Raw genomic sequence first — 24,754 nt, 5'->3', positions numbered from 1 at the left:
TGTTGTTGTTGTTATTATTGTTGTTGTTGTTATTATTATTATTGTTGTTGTTGTTGTTGTTGTTGTTGTTATTATTATTGTTGTTGTTGTTGTTGTTGTTGTTGTTGTTGTTGTTGTTGGACTATAATTATAGGACTATGAGGGGACTTGAGGTGAGGAGTCCTTAGCGCTCTCTGAGCGTGATTATTTTCTTGCAGACGTTTCCTCGCTCAACCAGCGCTAAAGAGGCAGCGGGTCCTGCTCTGTGTCCCAGCATTGCTGGAGTCCTCGGAGAGCGCCCGGTTGGGGAAGGTTGCCTCACGCGGCGCCTAGAGACCGCCCCTCGCGCCCTTCCTTGGGCTCCGCCCTCTCCGCCCTTCCCTGTTTACCAGCCCGTGGCACATGGCTCGCGCCCGCCTCCCATTGGCCCCGGAGGCTCAACCTGCCGCGCCGGGGGCCAATGGCGGCGCGGTCCACGGGCGCTCGCGCGGGGGAGGCGGGGCGTGCGGGGAGAGGCGGGGCGCCCGTCCGAGGCGGCGGCCATGGCGGGCGGGGCGCCGCTGCTGTCCGTGGCGCTGGGCGAGGCGTCCGGCGGCGCGCAGGGCTTCTGCGGCGGGCAGGCGGTCTCCGGGCAGGTGCTGCTGGAGCTGGCGGCGCCGCTGCGGCTGCGCGCCCTCCGCCTCGAGGCCCACGGGGGCGCCCGGGCTGCTTGGACCGAAGCGCCGCCGCCCATGCAGCCGCCGCCGCCTTCCCCTCCGGCGGCCACCGGCACCCGTCTGGAAGCGGAGGTGCCCTACCTGGACGCCCGGCGGGAGCTGCTGCTGGCAGGCGAGCAGAGGGAGGGTGGGGAGGGAAGCGCGGGCGTGGCGGGCAGGGACCACCGCCCCCATCATCCCCGGCCGCCTCTTGGCAAGTTGCCCCCTCGGAAGAGGCAGGACTACAGTCCCCATCGTCCGCCACCAGCCGGCCCAGGACTGCAGTCCCCAGCGAGCCGGGCGGGTCGAGCTCCTTTTCCTCCAAGCAAGCTGATTTGCCCCGCGCCAGGGACGTCGGGTTCTGTCTCCCATCATCCCCAGCCGGTCGTGGTCCGATGTCTCCGGAGAGTGCCTTGGCCGGAAAAGCTGGAGTGGAAGGCGGGGGGGGGAGGGCTTGGCTGGGCATCGGAGTCCCTGGAGTCTTTTATTCGTCCCTGTTTTGCCGGCTTCTGCCCTGCTGGCTGTGTACTTGTTTGGGGGATGATGGGCCTTGCAGTCCAGGAGACTGCAGGATGACAAGCTGATCTCCTACGTCCAGTAGCTTCAGTGGAGCTTTGGGATAAAGAGAACAGGTTTGTTTAATTTCTGCTTCAGAATCAGAATAGAGCAGAGTTGGAAGGGACCCTGGAGGTCTTCTAGTCCAACCCCCCTTCCCCCCCCCCCCCCGCCTACTCAAGCAGGAGATCCTACACATTTCAGACAAGGGACTGTCCAGTCTCTTCTTAACAAAAACCTCCCATCTTTTTCCAGCAGCCTTGGGGCTGCGACTGAACTTCAGTTCCCAGGGTCCTGGCTGTGGATGATGGAGGCTGAATTCATAGGGGAGAAGGAAAGCTGTTCTAAGTGCACAGGCCTGTGTATCCACCGGCGCTCCTAAAGGCCATTTCTGAGCCTAGCTGTGTTCAAAAAAGAAGATCAAAACCGAAACATTCTGTTCTTCCAGCTTGCCAGGCTTATTTATAGGCGCAGAGAAGGCAATAAATCTCCTCGGGAGAAGTGATAGTCTGGTGGGAACTCCGGTTGTTGAGGCCGGAGTCTGCCTAATCGAGACTCGGGGGAGCTTCACAGGGGCAGGAGGACGACTGTTTAGAATTTTAATTTTATTTTTTTTATTATTTTAGTTGCCTGCTGCTCCGTAAACAAGTTGTGTGGCTCTCTGGAACAGTTAGGTTCCTGGTTTCGAAGTGCACACAGTCAATCATGCCTCTCCCCCCCCCCCCAGTTAAATATGCAAAAGCCATTTAAAGAGCAGGCAGCTAAGATGAAGCCGCTTGGTGAAATAGAACAGATACGGGATGAGTAAGTGAAATGTCAAATGGCTTCGTGTGCAGACTCAGTTAATCAGACGCGAAGTAGAGAGGAGTGGAAGAGAAACGATTGGGGGATAGAGGGACGGCTTGGGCGAGCTGGGATGGAGCAGAAAGAGGCAAAAAATGTTGGCGGGTCTTTCTGTCAAAAAGCTTCCAAAATAAGAATAATTGCAGCAGCCTACAACACCATTTTATGCTGCTACCTTTTCTCTCTCTCTCTCTCTCTCTCTCTCTCTCTCTCTCTCTCTCTCTCTCTCTCTCTCTCTCTCTCTCTCTCTCTCAGAGGCTCTCTAGATAAGGTGCAGCTGAGCCAGGAAGGAAATGAAGAGTCATTCAAAAGTGCACACGTGCCCCTATTATTCAAGAAGTGGAATCTGCAGTTCTGAAAGGGGGAAAGGCAGACCATTTAGTTCCTTGGGAAACTGGCTGAAGCCAGGCTATGTTTGAGGAGCAGGAGTTGGGGATAAAGTCTGCCTTTTTCTTTCTGAAGAAAATCATTATGCCAAGGGGATGGGGGTCTTTTCAGAGGATAATCCGCAGAGATACACTAGGACAGGGGTAGGCAGCCTTGACTCGTGGACTTCAACTCCCAGAATTCCTGAGCCAGCCAAGGTCGTCTACCCCTGCACTAGGAAGATTGGGGAGATCTCTTTAAATGTACCCAATTTTGTTATGTTGTCTGCAAAATTAGGCAGGTTTTGACTGCCCATGGGCAGTCAAAGGGCATGACGAAAACATGTAGACAGATTTCACCCTAGTTTCAATTGGGAAAATGTGACAATCCTAGACCAGGACAAATCCAAAAATGCCAGGGAATTTCTAGGAGCTTGGCACTCTGACAAATCAGCCATCAACAGACACACAGACATTAACAACCTCTATAGACTGCAAAAGAGACAATCAACCAGTCCAAAAGAGAAAAAGACTCCAGCACTCAGCTCAGCATAGATTAACTCCAAAGTCAACTTCAGACCAACAATCAAATAAGCAAAAACTGCCAAAGAGTCATTACTAAACAGCCCAACCAAAGAGTCCCTCAGACAGCCCCCCCCCCCAGACAGGCGAGATACCAGAATATAAACCGACAGAAAACCCCACTCCTTACTAGCACTGATGATGTTACCTAGTTAGGCTAATGAAACGTCTGCAAGAAAACAAGCAAGCTCAGAGAGCACTAAGGGCCTCCCATCACTAATTGCAATATATTATCTTGTCTTTTTTATGATTATTGTCACATGAAGTATTAGTACTTATAAAGTGTCAGTACTTGGAACATTGCATCCAGCTTTGGTCACCACATTACAAAAAAGATGCTGAGAATCCGGAAAGAGTGCAGAAGAGCAACAGAAATGATTGGGGGCTGGAGGCTAAAACATACGAAGAACGGTTGCAGGAATTCTGCTTGTCTAGTCTAGTGAAAAGAAGGACTAGGGGGTGACATGATAGCAGGGCTCCAATATGTGAGGGGCTGCCAGAAAGAAGAGGGGGTCAACCTATTTTCCAAAGCACCAGAAGGAAAGACAAGAAACAATGGATGGAAAATGGAATTTAGAATAGAATAGAACTGGAATGGACCTTGGAGGTCTTCTAGTCCAGCCCCCTGCTCAAGCAGGAGGACCTATACCATCTCAGACAAGTGAATGTCCAGTCTCTTCTTAAAAACCTCCAGTGATGGACCGCCCACGATTTCTGGAGGAAGCTGTTCCGCTGGTCAATTGTCCTCACTGTCAGAAAGTTTCTCCTTAATTCCAGGTTGCTTCTCTCTTTGATCAGTTTCCAACCATTTTTTCTTGTCCTTCCCTCTGATGCTTTGGTGAATAACATGACCCCCCTCTTCTTTGTGGCAGCCCCTCAAGTACTGGAACACTGCTATCATGTCTCCCCTGTTTCTTCTTTTCTTTAGACTAGTCAAACCCAAGTCCTGCAGCCGTTCTTTGTATGTTTTAGTCTCCAGGCCTTGGATCATCTTAGTTTCTCTTCTCTGAATTTTTTCCAAACTCTCAGCATCTTTTTTGTGATATGGTGACCAAAATTGGCTGCAGTATTCCAGGTGTGGTCTTACTAGGGCTTTGTAAAGCGGTACTTATACCTCATGTGATCTTGATTCTGTGCTTCTGTTTATGCAACCCAGGATTGTATTAGCTCTTTTGGCTGCTGCTGCACACTGCTGGCTCATAGTCAAGTGATCATCCACTAGGACTCATCAGTTATTCAAAGAGAGAAGCAACTTAACCTAAGAAATTTCCTAACAATGAGAATGAACCAGTAGAACGGCCTTTAAAAGTTGTGGGTGCTCCATCACTGGAGGTTTTTACAAGAGAATGTTGGACTAGAGGAGTTGGACTAGAAGACCTTCAAAGCCTCTTTCAATTTGTTATTCTATGTTCTAATGCTGGTCTGTGACCATAATAAAATTTACTTACTAGGAAGATTTGAAAGGAATGAATGTAGACAAATTTATTGCATTCTTTGACCAAATGACAAAATTAGTGGACCAGAGGAATGCTGTGGATATAATTTACTTGGACTTCAGTAAGGCATTTGATCACAACCTACTACTTGATAAGTTAGAAAAATGTGGGTTAGACAGCATCACCACCAGATGGATTCGTAGCTGGCTGACCAGCCGTACTCAGTGTGTGGTCCTCAATGGAACTGCATCTACATGGAGGGAAGTGTGTAGTGGGATTTGGACGAGGGGATAGATGGGGAACTCATCAGATTTGCAGACGACACCAAGCTGGCAGGAATAGCCAACACTCCAGAAGACAGGCTTAAGATAGAGTAGGATCTGGACAGACTTGAACACTGGGCGCTATCTAACAAAATGAAATTTAATGGTGAAAAAAGTAAGGTTCTACATTTACGCAAGAAAAAGCAAATTTACAGGTATATTATAGGTCAGACATGTCAAACTCATGATATCACGTGACGTGCAACGTATCGGGACAGTTTTGCCACTGCCAGCAATGGGGTGGGCGCGGTTTCCACATGACGCATCCGACCTGTGGGCCGGCAGTTTGACACCCCTGGTATAGGTGGTACCTTGCTCAAAAGTAGTAACTGTGAGAGGGATCTTGGAGTCCTAATGGACAATCACTTAAATATGAGCCAGCCATGTGCTGCAGCTGCCAAAAAAGCCAACACAGTGCTAGGCTGCATTAACAGAGGGATAGAATCAAAATCACATGAAGTGTTAATATCACTTTACAATGCCTTGGTAAGGCCACACTTGGAATACTGCGTCCAATTTTGGTCACCTCGATGTAAAAAAGCTGTTGAGACTCTAGAAAAAGTACAGAAAAGAGAACAAAGATTATCGGGACTGGAGGCTAATACATACAAGGAACAGTTGCTGGAACTGGGTATGTCTAGTTTAATGAAGAGAAAGACGAGGGGTGGCATGAAGATAGTGTTCCAATATCTCAGGGGCTGCCCCAAAGAAGAGGGAGTCGAGCTATTCTCCAAAGCGCCCAAAGGCAGGACAAGAAGCAACGGATGGAAACTAATCAAGGAGAGAAGCAACCTAGAACTAAGGAGAAACTTCCTTACAGTTAGAACAGTTAACCAGTGGAACAACTTGCCTCCAGAAGCTGTGATTGCTCCAACACTGGAGGTTTTTAAGAAGAGACTGGACAGCCATTTGTCTGAAATGAGCAGGGGGTTGGAGTAGATGACCTCCAACTTTATTATTATTTCCCATGTGGTTTACTGTTATTGATAGATCCTGTGTAATTCCAGATTGTAGTAGAAAATGTCAGATTTATGAGAGGATCCCTGGTGCAAGGGAGAAGGGCACGTGCCAAGGAATTAAAAGGCTTTGTGCCAGCTGAATTGAACGAATAGTTGTTGGAATTTCTAAAAGAAAAATACAGGTAGTCCTCGACATATGACTACAATTGAGCCAAAAATATCTGTTGTTATGTGAGACATTTAAGTGGGTTTTGTCCCATTTTACAACTTTTCTTGCCACAGTTTTAAGTGAATCACTGCAGTTGTTAAATTAGTACCACGGTTGTTAAGTGAAGCTGGCTTCCCCCCCATTGACTTTGCTGGTTAGAAGCTCACAAAAGATGCTCATATCAACCTGGGACTCTGCAGTGGTCATAAATATGAGACAGCAAGCATCTGGATTTTGATCATGTGGCCATGCAATGGCCATTAAGTGTGAGAAACTGTTGTAAGTCACATTTTTCAGCATTGTAACTTCGAATGGTCAGTAAGTGAAGCATTATTTAAGTCGAGGACTTCCTGTAACGATTCCCACAAGAGGAGTCTGATCCCTGCTAATACACACAGATTTCTACATAATTTACCTGGTAGCAGTACAAAAGTGGTAATAACTTATTCCTTCTTATTTTATTGCTATTACTGCCCAGACATTATTCCAGTGGGTGCTAAAAAGGGCCTGTTGAGACTGTCTTCTGCACAACTATTAAAAGCAGAAGAGGCTTTAGCATCTGGTTTGTTTTTTTTGCCAAAATAACTTCATTGGTCTTTTAGGGTCCTATAGACTTTTACTGAATTTTCTTCCACATGTTAATCTGGCTCCCGAACAGAAATTTTCAGGATTTGCTGGCAGAGAGACGTGGGAAGGAGCAAGCAGAGTTCTTCGGAGTCTTTGATTCTGAGCAGCTTTTATTTTAAGGTTGTGTTCTCACTGGCAGCTATATCTGGTGAAACCAGGCACGTTTTGCATCCCCAGCAGTTATAGCATGCTTAACATATCCTTGCCTCCACTGGAAGCTTGCCATTAAGTGACTACAAGAGATTTTGAAATTCCCTGCCTATGCCTAGAAAATGGGGGGGGGAATAGAACTGTTGTTTTTTTCCTCTGGAGGAAACAGAATTAAAAATAATACAATTTATCCATTTAAAATTGCAATGTATGGATGTGAAAGCTGGACCATAAGAAAGGCTGAGCGCCAAAGAATTGAGGCCTTTGAACTACGGTGCTGGAGAAGACTCCTGCGAGTCCCTTGGACTGCAAGGCGATCAAACCGGTCAGTCCTAGAGGAGATCAACTGCTCTTTAGAAGGCCAGATCCTGAAGCAGAAACTCAAATACTTTGGCCACCTAAGGAGAAGGAAGGACTCACTGGAGAAGAGCCTAATGCTGGGAAAGGTCGAGGGCAAGAGAAGAAGGGGACGACAGAGAAGGAGGTGGCTGGATGGAGTCACTGAAGCAGGAGGCGTGAGCTTAAAGGGACTCCAGAAGATGGTAAAGGACAGGAAGGCCTGGAGGAACGTTGCCCATGGGGTTGCGATGGGTCGGACACGACTTCGCAGCTAACAACAACAACAACATCCATTTAAAAAGAAGGTATTATATTGCACGAAGCTGGCTTTTCATTCCATGCCAGCTTCAGCCCATTTTGTAAAATGGAATAGCAAATCTTAGAGCCAATAGCAGTGGGCATCTGCGTCAAGCAAAGCACTAGATTTGGGGCATGGTGCCAGTTTCCCTCCCTCCCTTTTGTAGAGGGTTTTTTTTTCAACACAGGAGGAATGAAACTCTTTCAATATGGAGCCCCTTTATTTGCAGCTTTAATCCATGAATAAAGTTTGATAACAGGTAGTCCTCAACTTGCCACCACAGTTGAGCCCCAAATTTCTGTTGCTGAGACATTTGTTCACTTAGATGTTTGCCTCATTTTGCCACAGTTGTTAAGTGAATCGCTGCGGCTGTTAGTAACACAGTTGTTAAGGGAATCTGGCTTCCTCACTGACTTTGCTTGTCAGAAGGGCAGGAAAAGTGATCACATGACTGCAATCATCATAAATATGAGTCAGTTGCCAAGGATCTGAATCTTGATCACATGGAGCACCAGGATCCGCAAGGGTCGTGTGAAAAGTCATAAGGCCCCTTTTCCCCAGTGCCATTGTACCTTTGAGGAGTCACTAAATCGGGGGTCTTCAAACTTGGCCCTTTTATGACTTGTGGACTTCAGCTCCCAGAATTCTTCAGCTGGGTAAGGAATTCTGGGACTTGAAGTCCACAAGTCATAAAAGGGCCAAGTTTGAAGACCCCTGCACTAAATCAACCGTTGTAAGTCAAGGACTCCTATAACGTGAGGGAAGATCCCTTTGGCGTACACCGCCCTTCCCTTTGAACAGCTTGGAAAACAAACCTGCAAAAGAAGAAAAATTCTCATGCAAGCCAGGATTCCTGGCTTGTAACTGACTTTTTTTTTAGATAAAAGTTTTTCAACTGCTGGGCTACCTTACTCACATTATTGCAGTTGTGCAAATCACTGGCTTGCTTCCATTCACATATACTCTTGTAAGGCATAGTACCCTATCCAATTTAACTTCAGTGAAGTCCATTGCTTTTTTTTTTATAAAAAAACTCTCTGCATAAAGTGACATCACAAATGTTTCCCCTTTTGAAATTACAAAACACAAAGACACACACACACATTCACCTGTTTCCGCCAGTCTGTCTCCTATCCAGGATTCAGGAGCTCATCTCTTAATCTACGCAATTTGGTTATTGATAATAGAAAATACAAACCCGGCACACCGTGCAAAGCACGGAAGAACTTTCTGTAATGTTAATTCAGTTCTGGAATGTTTCTGCTTGCGTCGTCCGGATTGAAGGAGCTGTGCTCTTCCAGACGTTGCAGAACTACCGTAGAATGTTGTGTTCCTCGGCACAACCTGTCCCAATTTGTGCTGCTGAGAAGTGGGGCTTAGCAATTCCTGAAGGATCTCCGGGTTTCTTGCCTTTGCTCAATTGGACAGGGGTAGGCAACCTTGACTCTTTTATGACTCGCGGACTTCAATTCCCAGAATTCCTGAGCCAGCCATGCTGAGGGGAAAGGGAGAGGTTTCCAAGCTGAGCCATGCTGGCTCAGGAATTCTGGGAGTTGAAGTCCACGAGTCATAAAAGAGCCAAGGTTGCCTACCCCTGCAATAGGAAAAGATTTTTATTTTATTTTATTTTAATTCCATTTATATCCCGCCCTTCTCCGAAGACTCAGGGCGGCTTACAAGATCTACAAAATGATTTAGTTCCTGCTCCTGACCATGCAGAATTTCCTGCCGTTCCTTTTTACTCTGCTCTGTCTCACTCCAGTGGCCGTGCCTTTTGAGGATCTTGCAAGAAATAAAAGGGCAGGCAGTCCTCGACTTATGACCGCCACTGAACCCGCAATTTCCATTTGCAATTTCCATTGCAAAATTACCATTGTTAAGTGAGTTTTGCTCCCGTCTTAATGACCTTTCTTGCCACAGTTGTTAAGCAAATCACTGCAGCTACTAAGTTAGTATCACAATTCTGTTGCTTTGATGTACACAGAGCTTCGGCACCAGAGAAGAATTCCAGTGAAGGAGAATATCTGTCGCTCAGGGTTGAAGTGAGGTTCTTGGTGGTGCTCTCTGAGTTTGCTTGTCTTCTTGCAGATGTTTCATTACCCTTAGTAACATCATCATTGCTAGTAAGGAGTGGGGTTTGCCCTCGGTTTATATTCTGGTGGCTCGCCCTGTCTGGGTGGGGACGGTCTTAGACGGTCTTAGACATTTAGACAAGAAAAACCACATGCACAGATATAGCATAGGTGGTACCTTGCTCAATAGTAGTAATTGTGAGAGGGATCTCAGAGTCCTAGTGGACAATCACTTAAGTATGAACCAGCCGTGTGCTGCAGCTGGCAAAAAAAGCCAAGACAGTGCTAGGCTGCATTAACAGAGGAATAGAATCAAGATCACGTGATGTATTAATACCACTTTACAATGCCTTGGTAAGGCCACACTTGGAATACTGCATCCAGTTTTGGTCACCACAACGTAAAAAAGATGTTGAGACTCTAGAAAGAGTACAGAGAAGAGCAACAAAGATGATCAGGGGACTGGAGGCTAAAACATACAAGGAACAGTTACTGGAACTGGATATGTCTAGTTTAATGAAGAGAAGGATGAGGGGTGACATGATAGCAGGGTTCCAATATCTCAGGGGCTGCCCCAAAAAGAGGGAGTCAAGCTATTGTCCAAAGCACCTGAAGGCAGGACAAGAAGCAACGGAGGGAAACTCACCAAGGAGAGAAGCAACCTAGAGGCTTCCGGTTTGCCAAGCCAGCCAACATGGACGTCTGAAGGACGGCTCTTGTCTTCCATGTCCAGTTTCAAATCGCTGGGGGGTCCTAAAAGGGCCGAAGAGTCTCCTTGGAGGGGTGACCAGAAAGAAGGGGCTTTTGCAGAAACGCAGGGGAGCTGCAAACCCACCCACCCCCGTTAGTGCCTGCATTCCCTTCGTACCGGCGGATGAAAAGACTGGCCATAGTAATATGGCCAGTTACTAGGCTGCAGACAGCCGAAGTCAAACTTACCACCAGGCAACATTAAAGCAGCGTGGAAGAGACGGGGGTAAGATTCCTCTCTTATACCTTAATCTTCTTTTCACCTAAATAAGCTGCTAAGTACCTTCCCCCCTGTGGAGAGGGAGGGGGAATTCAACCCTCCCTTCAAATAAGTGGCGAGCAAGCTCAGGGGTGTTTTTTAAAAAAAATGTTGAAAAAAGAAACGGACTAAAAGAAAAGAACTTTCAAAGTACTTGGGGGACATCCAGTGGCTAAACCTGAAATTGCAATCTGACTTTCTCTTTTAAAAAAAAATCAAGAAAATATTTAAGAAAAACAAGATAAGATTAACCTTGAACACCAGATGTGAAACTCCACCATGGAAGAGTTTCAAAAACAAATCTATGCTATGTGGGAAATATCTTATCAAACTTATCAGTTCCTTTCTACAGCTGGCGATGAAATAAGAGCTTTTGGAAAAGAATTAGAAAGCATCTCGAAGAAACAAACTCAAACTGTGACTACAACTAATATTTTATCAGGACAGAACTTAACAGAAGAAATTGAACAATCAAATACATTGGCAGAAGAATTAACTATTCAACAAACACAGACTTTTGAAGACCATAATGGGAAACAGGTGGGGAAAAAATTTATTCAGTCCAGGGCAATTATATCAAGAGGTGAAAATAATGAGAAGATTTGGTGCTGTTAACAGACTCCTCAATCCTTCAAAAATGGAGACTGGAGGGCTACTTCAGTATGATATAACAACACAAGAATGCTTTGATGACCCTGAGGCAAAGAAGCGAAAAATGACATGGCAAAGGAAAAAAGCAAGAATAAGATTGAAGAAATATGGACATCCTTAAGAGGCCTGAAATAGATAATACCAAAATAGACAGGATTGTACTTGGATTATGAAAGATTGTTTTGATGAGTAGATAAAAATACTGACTAATTAAAAAAACACAGATGTATGAATACTAACATTGAAATATTGAGTTCTTTAAATGACATGGATTAAGTTGTATATATGTTAAGAATGATAGAATGTAACTAATATACTTGGATGTAGTGACATGAAAGGATGTATTAAATGTTGAAACGGAAGAAATTTTGGTTAATTTTTAATATGTGGAAACTATAAATGAGAAATAAGAATATTATATTGTCCTCCTCCTCTTTCTCCTCCTTGCAATTGGTATCCTAATGACTACCATTCTAATATTGTACTACTAACATTGATATGGAAATGAGATAAATAAGAAGTGTATTTACATTACTAGGTATTGGAGAAAATTGTTTAAAAGGAAAGGAGGTTATTTAGCAATATGAAAATGAGAAACTTTAAACATTTAATTTTAATATCAATGTAAAATTAAAGCTGGAAAAATATGTAAGGTGTTTGATGTTTTAAAGATGGAATGTTAAAATATAAAAAATACCAAAGTATTGACAAATATAAGAAAACTTTTAAATGACTGATGGATAGCAATGAGAAGTATGTTAATTTAGATAAGAGATAATATGTATTAAAGGAAACGAGAGAGAAAGTATTGGTTACAACAATTTGGAGATTTGTAATAATATGTATTTGTCTGAAATGGAACTATTGTAACCCAGACACCACGTTGCTTTTTAAAGATACTATTGTAATATTGGAAAACTAATTTAAAAAAAAGAGAAGCAGCCTAGAATTAAGGAGGAATTTCCTGACAGTGAGAACAATCAACCAATGGAACCGCTTGCCACCAGAACTTGTGGCTGCTTCAGTAGGGGAAGGTTTTTAAGAAGAAACTGGGCAGCCATTGGTCCGAAATGGTATAGGGTTTCCTGCCTGAGCAGGCGGTTGGACTAGATGACCTCCAAGGTCCCTTCCAACTTCGTTGTTGTTGTTGTTATTTGTTTGGGCTGTTTGCTGTTGGTTCTTCTGCAGCTTCCTGACTGAGGTTCTGCTTACTTGATTGTTGGTCTGTAGTTAACCTTGGAGTAAATCCATGCCGATCTCAGTGCTGATTATACTGGTCTTTGTCTCTTTTGCAGTCTACAAATGTTGTTAATGTCTATGTGCCTGTTGATGGTACCGGGCTGCGGCATGTCAGCAAACGGGTCGTACAAACAAGCAAAGCCCCATCCACAAGATGCAGGCAGCACACAATACTCCGGTCCATGGGGAAAAAAACCTCTCTCCAGGGAACCGGTCCCTGATGCCCAAAAAGTTGGGGACCTCTGTTCTAGTGAATCTCATTTTTGTTCACAACAATTCACTATTCGAAAGCAGAAATGTTGTTTTGATGTTTTAGGTTTTTTGAAAAGAAGATCTAAAACGGGGGTCTTCAAACTTGGCCCTTTGATGACGGGTGAATTCTGGGAGTTGAAGTCCACCCGTCATCAAAGGGCCAAGTTTGAAGACCCCCTGGTATAAAGACTGGCTGTACAGTTTCCCTTCAGAACAATGAAAACAATGGCATTATACTTAAAAGCACTATTCTTTGAACGACTCCGCTGTGGTTCACCAGGTGTGAGGATGGTCTTCAGAGTGCATTGTCTCATATTGTATGAAGGGCTGTTGCAGCAGTGAGACATCTCAAGCTGGGGTGGGTGGGTGCAGAAGCAGTATAATGGCCCGTTGTTCCAAAAGTGCTTTTTTCCAAAAGGCAACTGGACTTTCCTGGATTTCAATTTCACTTCTCACCTAAGAAGCATCTTCAGTTCTGAGCAGGGGGTTGGACTAGAAGACCTCCAAGGTCCCTTCCAACTCTGTTATTCTGTTAAGATTCTTGGATGAGAAGCAAAATGCTCTCAAGGGTAAAAAAACAAGAAATTCTACTTGACTTTTGGAAACAAAAGTGGAACAATCGTGACCTGGGTGATTGAGAATCTCCATAGGCATAATTGTCAATTATCTGCCAGGATGGGAATTCAGACTATTAAATATCTTATACAAGGTAGAAATGGACAAGAAGTTGATAGGGCAACACGATACAACCCTTTTCAAATCTATCTGAAATACTTAAAGTCTATGCTCTCTGATTTATAACTCTTTTAAACATAGCATTCTATGGTTACATTCGCATGTAATACCATTATGGTTAATCGTGGTGTATTGAGCAAGCTGTTGTGGTCGAGTTTCCGCCTAATATATGAAAATCAAAATGGATTTCAGCAGTTTTCTAGGTAAAACAAATGGTGTGAATTTGGCTGTCATTAAGAAGAAGAAAAATTCGTTCACCTATCGTGGGCTCTTCTCACGTTCCATAATAAAGATATTTGGCAAAGATATGATAGAATAGGATGGAAAAATAACCCTTCTGTTTCAAGAACTGAAGATTGATTAAAGGCCTTACTGTATGTTTTTCTGTTGCATTGTCTGAAAATTATTTATATGGGGGCAAAAGACATACAGCACATGCCCATGTTCCAACCACCCCCATCCACCCAAAATTGGAATACTGTATTCTCAACAACAATTCTCAACATTATATTTTGTATCTGGCCAAAGTTAATTTTAGTTCCATCATAGTTATTGCCTGTCAGAGGAAGCAAACAAAATTTTATTTAATAAGCACGTAAGTTTCTTACTGATTTCACTGTTTGGGGTTGTTTTTTTAATAATGGCTATGATTAATAAGATGATTCTAAATAATAATATTTTTTTCTTTTTTCTATAGGTGATGAGGGCTTCATCCTTTTAGAAGCTGGGAAATACGAATTCCCTTTCAGTTTTCAACTTTCTCTCCAGTAAGTGATGCAACCTAAACTGAAATATTGGTTTCCATTGTAAAAGTTCTTACAGAATCTCTGAAAACATTTTACCAACGATATAAATAAAGCAGATTAAACATAGTATTCTCTTCTGGCATTTTGATTTGCGTTACATTCCATCTGATTTGCATTATATTGATTTTTTTTTAAAGCTAATGGTGAGTAACTGCTATATCCTTAAGTGCAAAAAGTTGGACTTTAGGACTGTACAAATCTTGTCCTTGACAATGACAGCAAGAAGTGGGTGATGCACACCACACTCTCCATGTGGAAGAGGCATTATAGAATACAGTTAAACTGTGCTGAGAAAAAGATGTGGCAGAAAAGCAGATGTAACAAATCTACCTTTGGTAGTTTGAATAAAGAAGAAATCCTTTAATGCCAATTCTACGAATAGCTGTAGCTTTAAATAAACTTGATTATCATTTGCATGGAATAGGCTGATTGAGAAACCTTGCTGGGGGGGGGGACGAAGGAAAGTGTGATTAGGACAATGACTCAAGGCTGACCAAATTTGCTGCTAGCGGTAGCATTTTTGAATTCTGCTGTTGGCTAAGGTTGATGTTTGATGAGTTAAATAGAGATTTAAATGCCAGTAGTTGGAAATATACACCAGAAAGTGTACATTTCCCCACCATTTAGTCAGAGCTGAAGAAGCTTCTTGGATGAGAAGCGAAATGTCTTCAAAGAAAAACGAGAAAGTCCAGCGGCCTCTTGAAAAAGTCAACCATAATCTGGATGACTTTGAATCTCCATAGACAGACACGCCAGAAAGTTTTCTGCACATCTGATGTTTTAATATATATATTTTTGCCAGTTATGAAATGAATGAACTACGGTAATGTTGCAGTAACTTGCATTTTACTTGACGTTCAGTATGCATTATGAGTTCAAAATAACTTCTGTTAAGCCTTCGTGAAGCTACCACAGAGAACAGTTGCCTTTTGGGGCATCATACTTTATCTGGCCCCACGTAAGGGGTCAATTAAAACAGCCTCCTGAGCCTTCACAATGTGCCAGAAGCTGAATTCTGTTCAGCGTAATTTGTTCACGGATAGTCATGTAGAATGCATGCAGCTTGTGCCCTGAGCATCTCTTAAATACACCTGCCAGCATCACAAGGGACCTCACAAGGTCCCTTGTGGTGTTGGCATCTCAGAAGGAAAGTTGTAAACCAGGGGTCTTCAAACTTGGCAACTTTAAGAACTTGTGGACTTCAACTCCCAGAATTCCTCAGCCAGCCAGGGCTGGCTGAGGAATTCTGGGATTTGAAGTCCACAATTCTTAGTTGTAAACAGTTGCCTTGGACAAGTCGGCCTCTGCAAAGGGAAATGTGCTAACGTTGCCATTTCTTGTGTCTTGTGTTCAGCCCCCTGGCGACCACCTTCATGGGGAAGTTCGGCAGCATTCAGTACTTTGTGAACATAACCCTGGAAAGCGCCACGGCCCCCCCTCAGTTTGCATCAAGAGAGTTTCAAGTGATCAGCCACGTTGATGTCAATTCTCCTGCTCTCCTGGTAAGAGCAGCGCATGTCAATCAGGAGATTCGGGCCCTTCAAATGAGTACAGGCAGTCTTCGGCTCACAACAGTTCATGTAGTGACCATTCAAAGTTACGACGGCGCAGTATAAAGTGACCTACGACCCTTTCTCATGCTCGACGACCGCCGCGGCGGCAGCAGCCCCGTAGTCACGTGATCAAAATTAGACCATTTGGCAACTGACTCTTCCTTATGACGGTCGCAGGTCACGTGTTGCCCTTTGGAGACCTTCTAACGAGCAAAGTCAATGGGGAAGCGAGATTGTCTTAACAACCACATTACTAACTTAATATAACTGCAGGGATTCCCTTAGCAACTGTGGCAGGAAAGGTGTTAAAATGGGGCAAAATTCACTTTAACAAGTGTTTCCACGAGCAACAAAAATTTATTTATTTATTTTATTTAAATCCCATTTACTATCCCGCCCTTTTCCGAAGACTCAGGGCGGCTTACAAGCTTAGCAGTAGCCTTCATTCTATGTATATGCCTGCTTATTAGGGCTTTCACACACAGCCCAAGCGGCATTATTACAAAGTCAGCTTAATTGCCCCCAACAATCTGGGTCCTCATTTTACCTACCTCGGAAGGATGGAAGGCTGAGTCAACCTTGAGCCTGGTGGGACGCGAACCTGCACTAATTGCAGGCAGCTGGTGTTACTTAAGGAGGCATTAGCCCACTGCTCCACCAATGCCTTTTTTTCCCTTTCTTTTCCCCCTTTCCACCGCACATTTTCTCTTTTTCCCTTTTTTTCCCCCTCCCCTCCCTAGTTTTCTGTTACTTTTTCCTCTCTCCTCTGTGTGGGCTCAATTGTTGTAAGCCAAGGACTCCCTGTGTGAAGGTTTAGTGTCGGCACGCAGGGACTCATGACTTTATGGCGTGCTTGACCCCTGCCTCGGATTTGGCTTGTTCGTCTCCTGTAGCGCATTCACACAGTCCTTTGTGCCTAGCTACCGCTTGGCCCTTGACGTTTCGGGCTGTTCCTCTGCTGACTTTTCAGCGAGTTCCCTTCTTGGTTTTCCCTTATAAATAGATGGCCCCAGGAATGCAAATTGCACCGAGTGCTTGCTTCTCTTCCCTTTTTTAAATGCTGCTGATCGCTTCGCAGCTGTCCTGCCAGATCAGGCTCCAGGATGGGTGTTGAGTAGCGGCAGCCCCGAATGAAATGGATTTAGCTTTATCAAGAGCAGTGTGTGGGGCAGAGTTCGAATCCTCCTCAGGGAATGGTAATTAGAATTGGTTACTTATCTTCCTTACAGGTAGAACAACTTACTGCCGTTCGTTTAGTGGCCGTTTGACCGCCCAGCAGCACTGGAAGCAGTGACTTGCCACCGGTTTTCACACTTACGACCGTTGCAGCGTCCCCGTGGTCACGTGACCAAAATTCAGCTGACTCATGACGGTCGCCGTGTCCCGGGAGGTTCTGTGATCCCCTTTCGTGACCGTCTGACAAGCAAAGCCAACGGAGAAGCCAGATTCGCTTAACAACCCTGTGACTGACTTAACAACTGCAGCGATTCCCAACCGTGGCACGAAAGGTCGTAAAGTGGAACAAAACTCACTTAACAACCGTCTTGCTTAGCAGCAGAAATTTTGGGCTTGGTTGCGGTGGCAAGTCAAGGACTGCCTGTTATAGGTGTAGCCGCAGAAATAAGCCTGAGAGCCCACTTCAGACCATTGCAGCATCCCCACAGTCCTGTGATCAGAGTTGGGGTGCTTGGCAACTGGCCAGTATCTGTGACAGTTTCACACCTCGTGTGAAGGTAAAGCTAAGCAGAGTGAGCCAATATTGGGCAAAGATAACCTACACCCCTCTGGTAGCACAGAATTGCAGAGCTCTTGCAAAAAAAAAGGCTTTTACCCCTGCAAAATATAGAAAAGCCGATGATAATGATGATGAAATAATAATAATAATAATAATAATAATAATAATAATAATAATAATTAATAATAATATTGCTGTACCAGGAGATGCCAGAGTCGAAGAAAAAGAACTGGAAAAAATTACGAAATACCGCAACCTGGCCATCGAAACTGCGCAATTATGGATGAAACGTGTAACAGTGATACCCATTGTCATCGGGGCACTGGGAACTATGTCCAAAAACTTTGCAAAATACACCAAAAAACTGCAGCTTCCTGCCATAACTCCAGCAAAGCTACAAAAAACTGCGCTACTCGGAACATCTTACATTTTAAGGAGGTACCTGGTTGATACCTAGGATGCTGGCAGCAGCCCATGTCAACCATCAGCGCCAGTTAGTTTGAATGTTCAGTTGACTGAGGTTCATGTTTAATGAAAAAAAGATAAGATAATAATAATAATAATGATGATGATGATGATGATGATGATGATAATGTTGGAAGGAACCTTGGAGGTCATCTAGTCCAACCCCCTGCTCAGTAGCAGATAAAGTCTCTTGAGTTAGCTTGGAAACCTCCCAGCCATCCCAAGCCGCCAAGAAAGAAAACAGAACAGTAACATTCAAAATAAATAAAGTTCCTATGTTTTCATTTCCATTCTAAAAGAAAAGTAGCATTCTTCCATAGGATAACCTTTTGTTTCCATTTCAGTGAAAAAAACCACATGCTACTTAGGAAGGCGTCCGAAGCAGAGTGCATTTCCTGCCACGGAGAAAAGAGCAGGGCTTGTCTTTTCATAGAACCATACAGCTGGAAGGGACCTGGGAGGTCTTCTAGCCCAACTCCAACCCCCCCACCCCGCCCCAAGCAGGAGACCTCCTTCCTATGGCCTCAGTTCTGGTCCCTCTGAAAAATCACACATCCCAAAATCTGCAGAGTCACAATGAGTTCTTTTCATGCACTCCAGAAATGTTGCATTTAATATTTCCACAGTCCTTGCATTAATATCCTTTCAGGGTTAAGCATAGCCAAGATTGATTGCCAGTCTGAGCTATTTGCTGCATCAGAGGTCAAGGAGCTAGTACGTGGTGCTGCTTCATGGATGTATGCGTGGGTGCGATTGTGTATTCTTCAGCAGACTGCAACTGGGAAGGGTGGAGAGGGCTACCTATCTTTTCCCAAAAGTGTTACAGATAGTCCTTGACTTATGACCACAATTGACCCCAAAATGTCTGCTAAGTACGAGACAGTTTTGCCCCACTTTACGACCTTCCTTGCCACAGTGGTTGCTAAGTGAATCTGGCTTCCCCATTGACAAGACGGTTGCAAAAGGAGATCACATGTCCCCAGTACATGCTGCAACGGTCAGTCAGTGTGAAAAATGACCGGAAGTCACTTTGTTCGGTGCCGTTGTAACTTTATATGGCCACTAAATGAACGGCGAGTCCCTTGGACTGCAAGGCGATCAAACCAGCCAGTCCTGGAGGAGATCAACCCTGACTGCTTTTTAGAAGGCCAGATCCTGAAGTTGAAACTCAAATACTTTGGCCACCTAATGAGAAGGAAGGACTCACTGGAGAAGAGCCTCATGCTGGGAAAGGTGGAGGGCAAGAGAAGAAGGGGACGACAGATAAGGAGGTGGCTGGATGGAGACCCTGAAGCAGTAGGCGTGAGACTAAATGGACTCCAGAAGATGGGAAAGGACAGGAAGGCCTGCAGGAATGTTGTCCATGGGGTCGCGATGGATCGGACAAGACTTTGCAACTAACAACAACAAAATGAACAACAGGAGGACAGCCTCTACAGCCATTCTCAAACTCAAATGAGAATATTTGACAGTTGGAATAACATTCCTGATAGAAGGAGAGAATAGAAGCAGACAAAGGCGCCTCCTTTTGATTCCATGGCTTTGCCTGCCTTTTAGCGCTCTATTGGTACTTCGGTGACAAATTGACCATAGTCACCGGTCATTTCACAGATTCTTATTCTTGCCCCTTTTTTTTGCAGAGTCCTGTAAGACAAACTCAAGATAAAATGGTTGGGTGCTGGTTTTTCACTTCAGGTCCCGTGTCTTTGAGCGCCAAAATCGATAGGAAGGGGTATTGTAATGGTAAGTATATTCCGTTCACACGATTACGTTTGGCTTTGGAATATCCCGTGTAGGCTGCTGTTTTATGAATTTATAGAAATCCTGGCTTCTTAGCAGAAACGGATTTAGAAAGAGAAATCTAGTAAGCCCATATGTGTGAGACTAAAACAATTTAATTTCCATTGTAACAAGTATGTGCTTAGGGCAGGGGTCTTCAAACTTGGCCCTTTTATGACTTGTGGACTTCAACTCCCAGAATTCCTCAGCCAGCGTGCCTGGCTGAGGAATTCTGGGAGTTGAAGTCCACAAGTCATAAAAGGGCCAAGTTTGAAGACCCCTGGCTTAGGGCCTAATGTCATAATGGGCGCTAACCTTTTAAAATGTGTTAGCTTAGCGAGAGGAACTAAAACGAGGAAAAAAATAGCCAGAGGGAGCTGTCCTCAAAATGCAAACCTTTTTCATCATAATAGGTTAGTTTACAAATGTGGGGGTGTTTGTTTTTTTCATGTTGCCTATTGCAGAATTAGAACTTTTTTTCCTGACTTGAATTGAAGGTTATCTAACAATAACTACCTTCAAAGGCATATTTAAGAAAGCATCGTTCAGTGGAGAAGGAGGCTGTCACTGGCATAGGTACGTTATAACTTACTCGTCGTTCCTGGGTTCTTTTTCCGTAGGTGAAGTTATACCAATTTACGCAGAAATTGAAAATTGTTCTTCTCGGTTAATTGTGCCGAAAGCTGCCATCTTCCAAATACAGACTTACGTAGTTAGAGGGAAAACAAAGACTTTCCGTCAAATGGTCGCCAACGTGCGGGGAAACCACGTTGCCTCAGGAAGCACAGATACCTGGAATGGCAAAACTCTGAAAATCCCACCTGTCACCCCTTCTATCCTTGACTGCTGTATTATCAGAGTTGAATATTCCTTGGCTGTGAGTATGGCTTTCATCCAGTTCAATCAGTCGTGATCCCTAGAGTGTAATGCAAGAACACCTAGCTGATTTTTGCCTAGACTTAGAAACCAAGAGGAAAGGGGCTAGTTGGACTTCAGTAGATCTCCATTGGATTGGAAAGGGCCAACCCCTTACCATTCCAGACAAATGGTTGTCTAATCATTGAAATCCTCCAATGATGGAGCACCCACAACCTCTGTAGGCAAGCTGTTCCACTGATTGCGGTCATTGTTCTCCTTAGATCTTGGTTGGATCTCTTTTTAATAAGCTTCCACTCATTGCTTCTTGTCCTGCCTTCTGGTGCTAGACTTAAGCTGTAGCTGAAGGAGATGACCAGGCTGAGCCCAAGAGTTGAGTTGAGTTCAGTCTTGAGTCCCTTTGTTGCCCTCAAGAGATCCAAGTCCAGCCCTCCTTGAATTCCACTGAGTCTTTTCTAATGCCAGTTTGCCTTGAACGTTAGTAGTTCAGATTTTTGTAGGGAGCTTTAGCCGTATATTCATATATGTCTATGAACTGCCTGGACTCCTGATTTCCTGTACTTGATAGTAACCTTAAAAAAATATTCCCCCCAAAAGATTGATTGATCGCCTGCTTTTATCATTTTTGCAAATAATTTAAGATGGCAAACATATCTGACACATCTTATTCTTCCCTATTTTCCCCACGACAACAACCCTGTGAGATGGTTTGGGCTGAGAGAAAAGGACTAGCCGAAAGTCACCCAGGTGGCTTTTGCATCTAAGGCAGGACTTGAACTCGCAGTCTTCTTCTTTCTATCTAGCCCAATGCCTTAACCAGTAGACCAGACTGGCTCTTTTTTCTCTAACTACTTTAATGCTGCTACCTTGTTGTGTCCATGAGGTCAACAGGTCCTTAGCTCAGAAAAGATTCGACATTATAAAGCAACTAAATAGAATGAGTGGGGGGGGAAATTCTTCTGGAATAGACCAGAAGGCTTCATGATATGGCTTGGAGAGGGGATTCCTGTTGCAAAACTCTTAGGGCTTTATCCAAAATTGCTGTGTTTGTGGGAATGACTTTGCAGCTTGGAAAATCACAAACTTGGGTTTGCCCCCTGGCAAATTGTTTAAACTGTCTTCTCTCTTGTCACAGGTATATGTTCATATTCCCGGTGCCAAAAAGCTGATGGTTGAACTGCCTTTCGTCATTGGCACCATTCCATGTACTGATTTTTCCAGCAGGAACTCAAGCCTTATCAGCCAGTTGGCTATGGATATGAGGTGGTTGGCTCAGACCCTGCCTGATCATCCAGAAGGTGCGCATGCACACACACACACACAGACACACACACACACACACACACCAGGCTATATTTTTCTCATTGTTTGGGGCTGATTTTTTTTTTAGTTCCGAGGGAAAAACAAATCTTGAACAAGTTTCAGAAGGAAAGCTAGTAGAGTGAGGAAAGCATTTGACCTGGATTGGAGTGAGTGGAAGTGATAAATAATCAATTTTATCTATAAAAGCCTTTTTTGGAAGCCTAGATGAGTTGCTGTCTTTCACTTAAATAATGTTGAAAAATAATGCCAAGTTTTCTTGGTATGCCTTTGAGACTGGATGGGATATTTTATGATAGGTTGGATGAAATCAATTATTTTACTTAAAATATGTACATTTGAAATCATTTTTTTTAATGTTCAGTCATCTGATGATGGTAGCAGTAGAAGAGAGTATTTGCATTTTAGGCTTGAACTGCGGAATCCTTGGGGTTCTATGAGCTGGGTGATTTTCTTGCAGATGTTTCATTACCCCAACTAGGTAACATCATTAGTGCTAGAAGGTTTGCACGCTCCTTCTAGCACCGATAATGTTACTTTAGCTGGATAATGAAATGTCTACAAGAAAACAACCAAGCTCAGAGAGTACCAAGGACCCCACACTTCTGATTATGTTTTTTTCCAGCTGAAATAACAGCTTTGTCAGGCTTATCCCAACTTGAACATTTATGAATGAAAGACCTTTGTAGCAAAAGATTTACTTTCACTAAAGTCAAGTGTTTACAGCAGAAGCAAAGCTGGATCTGAATATTCCCGTGCAAAGTCTGCCTTTTCCCCTCTTCCCCGGCCCTCCCCCACACTTTACCAATTTGTGAGTATACAATGGAATTCGAATTAGGTGTTTTGGTAACAGCTTTAAGGTTTGGTACCTCTTTAGTGGAGTTTCTCATTCCATTATCATGAATGGCTCAGTTCCCTAATCGGCCCACCTCTGTTCAGGATTGGCACCTCTGATTCCTGTCACCCTGTCATTACCCCTTCTACTTCCCCATTCTCTCTCCCCCCCATTTTACGGCAGGATGCCAGTGAAGTAGGCTGAAGATGGGAGACCTGGCAAGCTTTTATTCTGAAATAAGTGGGCTTGCAGTGTTATTTCTGTGACTATACCTATTTTCACGAAGTGCGAGCTGAGTAGAGTATTGTTCCAAGCTTGCTTAATGTGAAACTGGGCCTAGCATGTTGGTCATTGGGGGGGGGGGAATGATTCTTTGGGAAAGGATAGAAATATACTAGAAAGGGGGTAGACATTTTTATTGTAATAATTTATCCAAGGCTGGATGTAAGAGGCAAGTACTTGTGTCAGTATCAAGGTCTTAAAAATTGTGTAAAATATACCCTCTTATGTGTAAATGATGGGTTTAGCTATTCGATTTGTACCGTTGCTTAAAAAAATATGGAGAGAAATGATCAGCAGCAAACTTTATTTAGGTCAATGATTTCAGGTAGGGCTTTCTGTAATTTTAATTGCTCTTGATTGTTGTTAAATCATTTCATCCAGGCATGGATCATCTGTTCTTTGAATTCAAGCCACTCTTTTAAGGGCTGATGTTACACTAAAATGATCAGGGCTGTATTTTGGATCGTCAGTTGCCATAGTTACAGCTTAGGAACGGATTGATGTGCAGAAGAAAAATCACTGTAGCATGATTTCACTTTGATCGAGATAAAAGAGTTACATGTCCATTGTACCTGTGTCTGTTTCCAGCACCACCCAATTATGCTGATATAGTGTCAGAGGAAGAATACGCAAGACACGTCACTGTTTATCCGACTTCAGCAGATTGTGATGAACAGCTGCATTGTCCTGTGCTCGCCTACATACAGGAATTCCGATTTCAGCCACCTCCTCTCTATTCAGAGGTAATCGACCCACTCGTCTGCAATCTTAAAAGCTTCTCAACAGCTTTATGTGAATTCATGAATCCCAAGCAGTAAATACTTTTTTGTTTTTCTGTGCAGATTGACCCCTACCCCGCTGAAGTGCAAGACAATCAGCCAGTTTCACTCATGGATTAAGGGTGATCCCAAAAAGCCTCATCTTGACGAGAGAAAACACCTTCGTTTGGGTTTTTTTCCTCCCGCCTCTGCTTGAAGCAAAGCTTTCTTCTTCTTCTTCTTCTTCTTCTTCTTCTTCTTCTTCTTCTTCTTCTTCTTCTTCTTCTTCTTCTTCTTCTTCTTCTTCTTCTTCTTCTTCTTCTTCTTCTTCTCTTCCTCCTCCTCCTCCTCCTCCTCCTCCTCCTCCTCCTTCTTCTTCCTTAAATAAGTCAGGGCAGGCACCAGAAAACGTAAGTCAAAGCAAATCGTGAACAAGAAAGGAAGTGTGGAAGAATGTGTTAGTGAAGTCACTTGACCACAAAGATGCCTGGACATTATAATTTATTAGATTTTTTTTACCCCGCCCATCTTCTCTACGAGGCGACTCTGGGCCATATCTGAGAAGAAAGTAAGCGTCGGTTTGGAAGGAAAAATCCTCAACTCCATTGGGGAACTGAAAGGTTCACTTTGACCAAGTTCAAGTGGTTACAGCAGAAGCAAAGCTGGATCTGATTATTGCCACACAAAGCCTGCACTTTTCCCATTTCCCTGGACCTCCCCCCCCTCCCCACATCAGTGTCCCAACAGTATTCATTTTTGATGTTTTTAGGAACCGCTCTATGGTTCGGCGCCTCTTTGGGGGAGTCTCGCTGCCTTTTACACTCTCCGTCCTTGATCAGCCCTTCTGGATTTGACGCCTCTGGTTCCTGTCACCCTGTCATCTCTCCCTTTTCCTCCCTGTGTCCATTCCCTACTTCCTCAATCTCCTCCTTCCCTCCCTCTCCCTGCGTTTTATAGCAGGATGCCAGCGAAGTCGAGGTATCCTGAGGTTGTCAGGCCCAACAGTAAGTCTAGGTCTGGGGTAGGCA

General features: G+C 44.0%; 1 protein-coding gene across 1 annotated transcript; it reads left to right on the top strand.

Moving 5' to 3' along the window:
* Window positions 1-521: 521 nt before the first annotated feature.
* Window positions 522-24,754, top strand: ARRDC4 (arrestin domain containing 4; the record flags this gene model as incomplete). The annotated part of the gene is made up of 8 exons (XM_081337012.1): window positions 522-807; window positions 14,015-14,084; window positions 15,478-15,625; window positions 19,517-19,619; window positions 20,276-20,532; window positions 21,667-21,829; window positions 23,557-23,711; window positions 23,811-24,754. 8 exons carry the CDS (start codon window positions 522-524, stop codon window positions 23,865-23,867), a joined length of 1,239 nt encoding a protein of 412 aa, XP_081193138.1. The 3' UTR covers window positions 23,868-24,754.

Source organism: Vipera berus (genome assembly GCF_964194415.1).
Source record: "Vipera berus genome assembly, chromosome: 12".
NCBI classification, from domain to species: domain Eukaryota; kingdom Metazoa; phylum Chordata; class Lepidosauria; order Squamata; family Viperidae; genus Vipera; species Vipera berus.
This window is presented reverse-complemented; position numbering and strand designations above follow the sequence as displayed.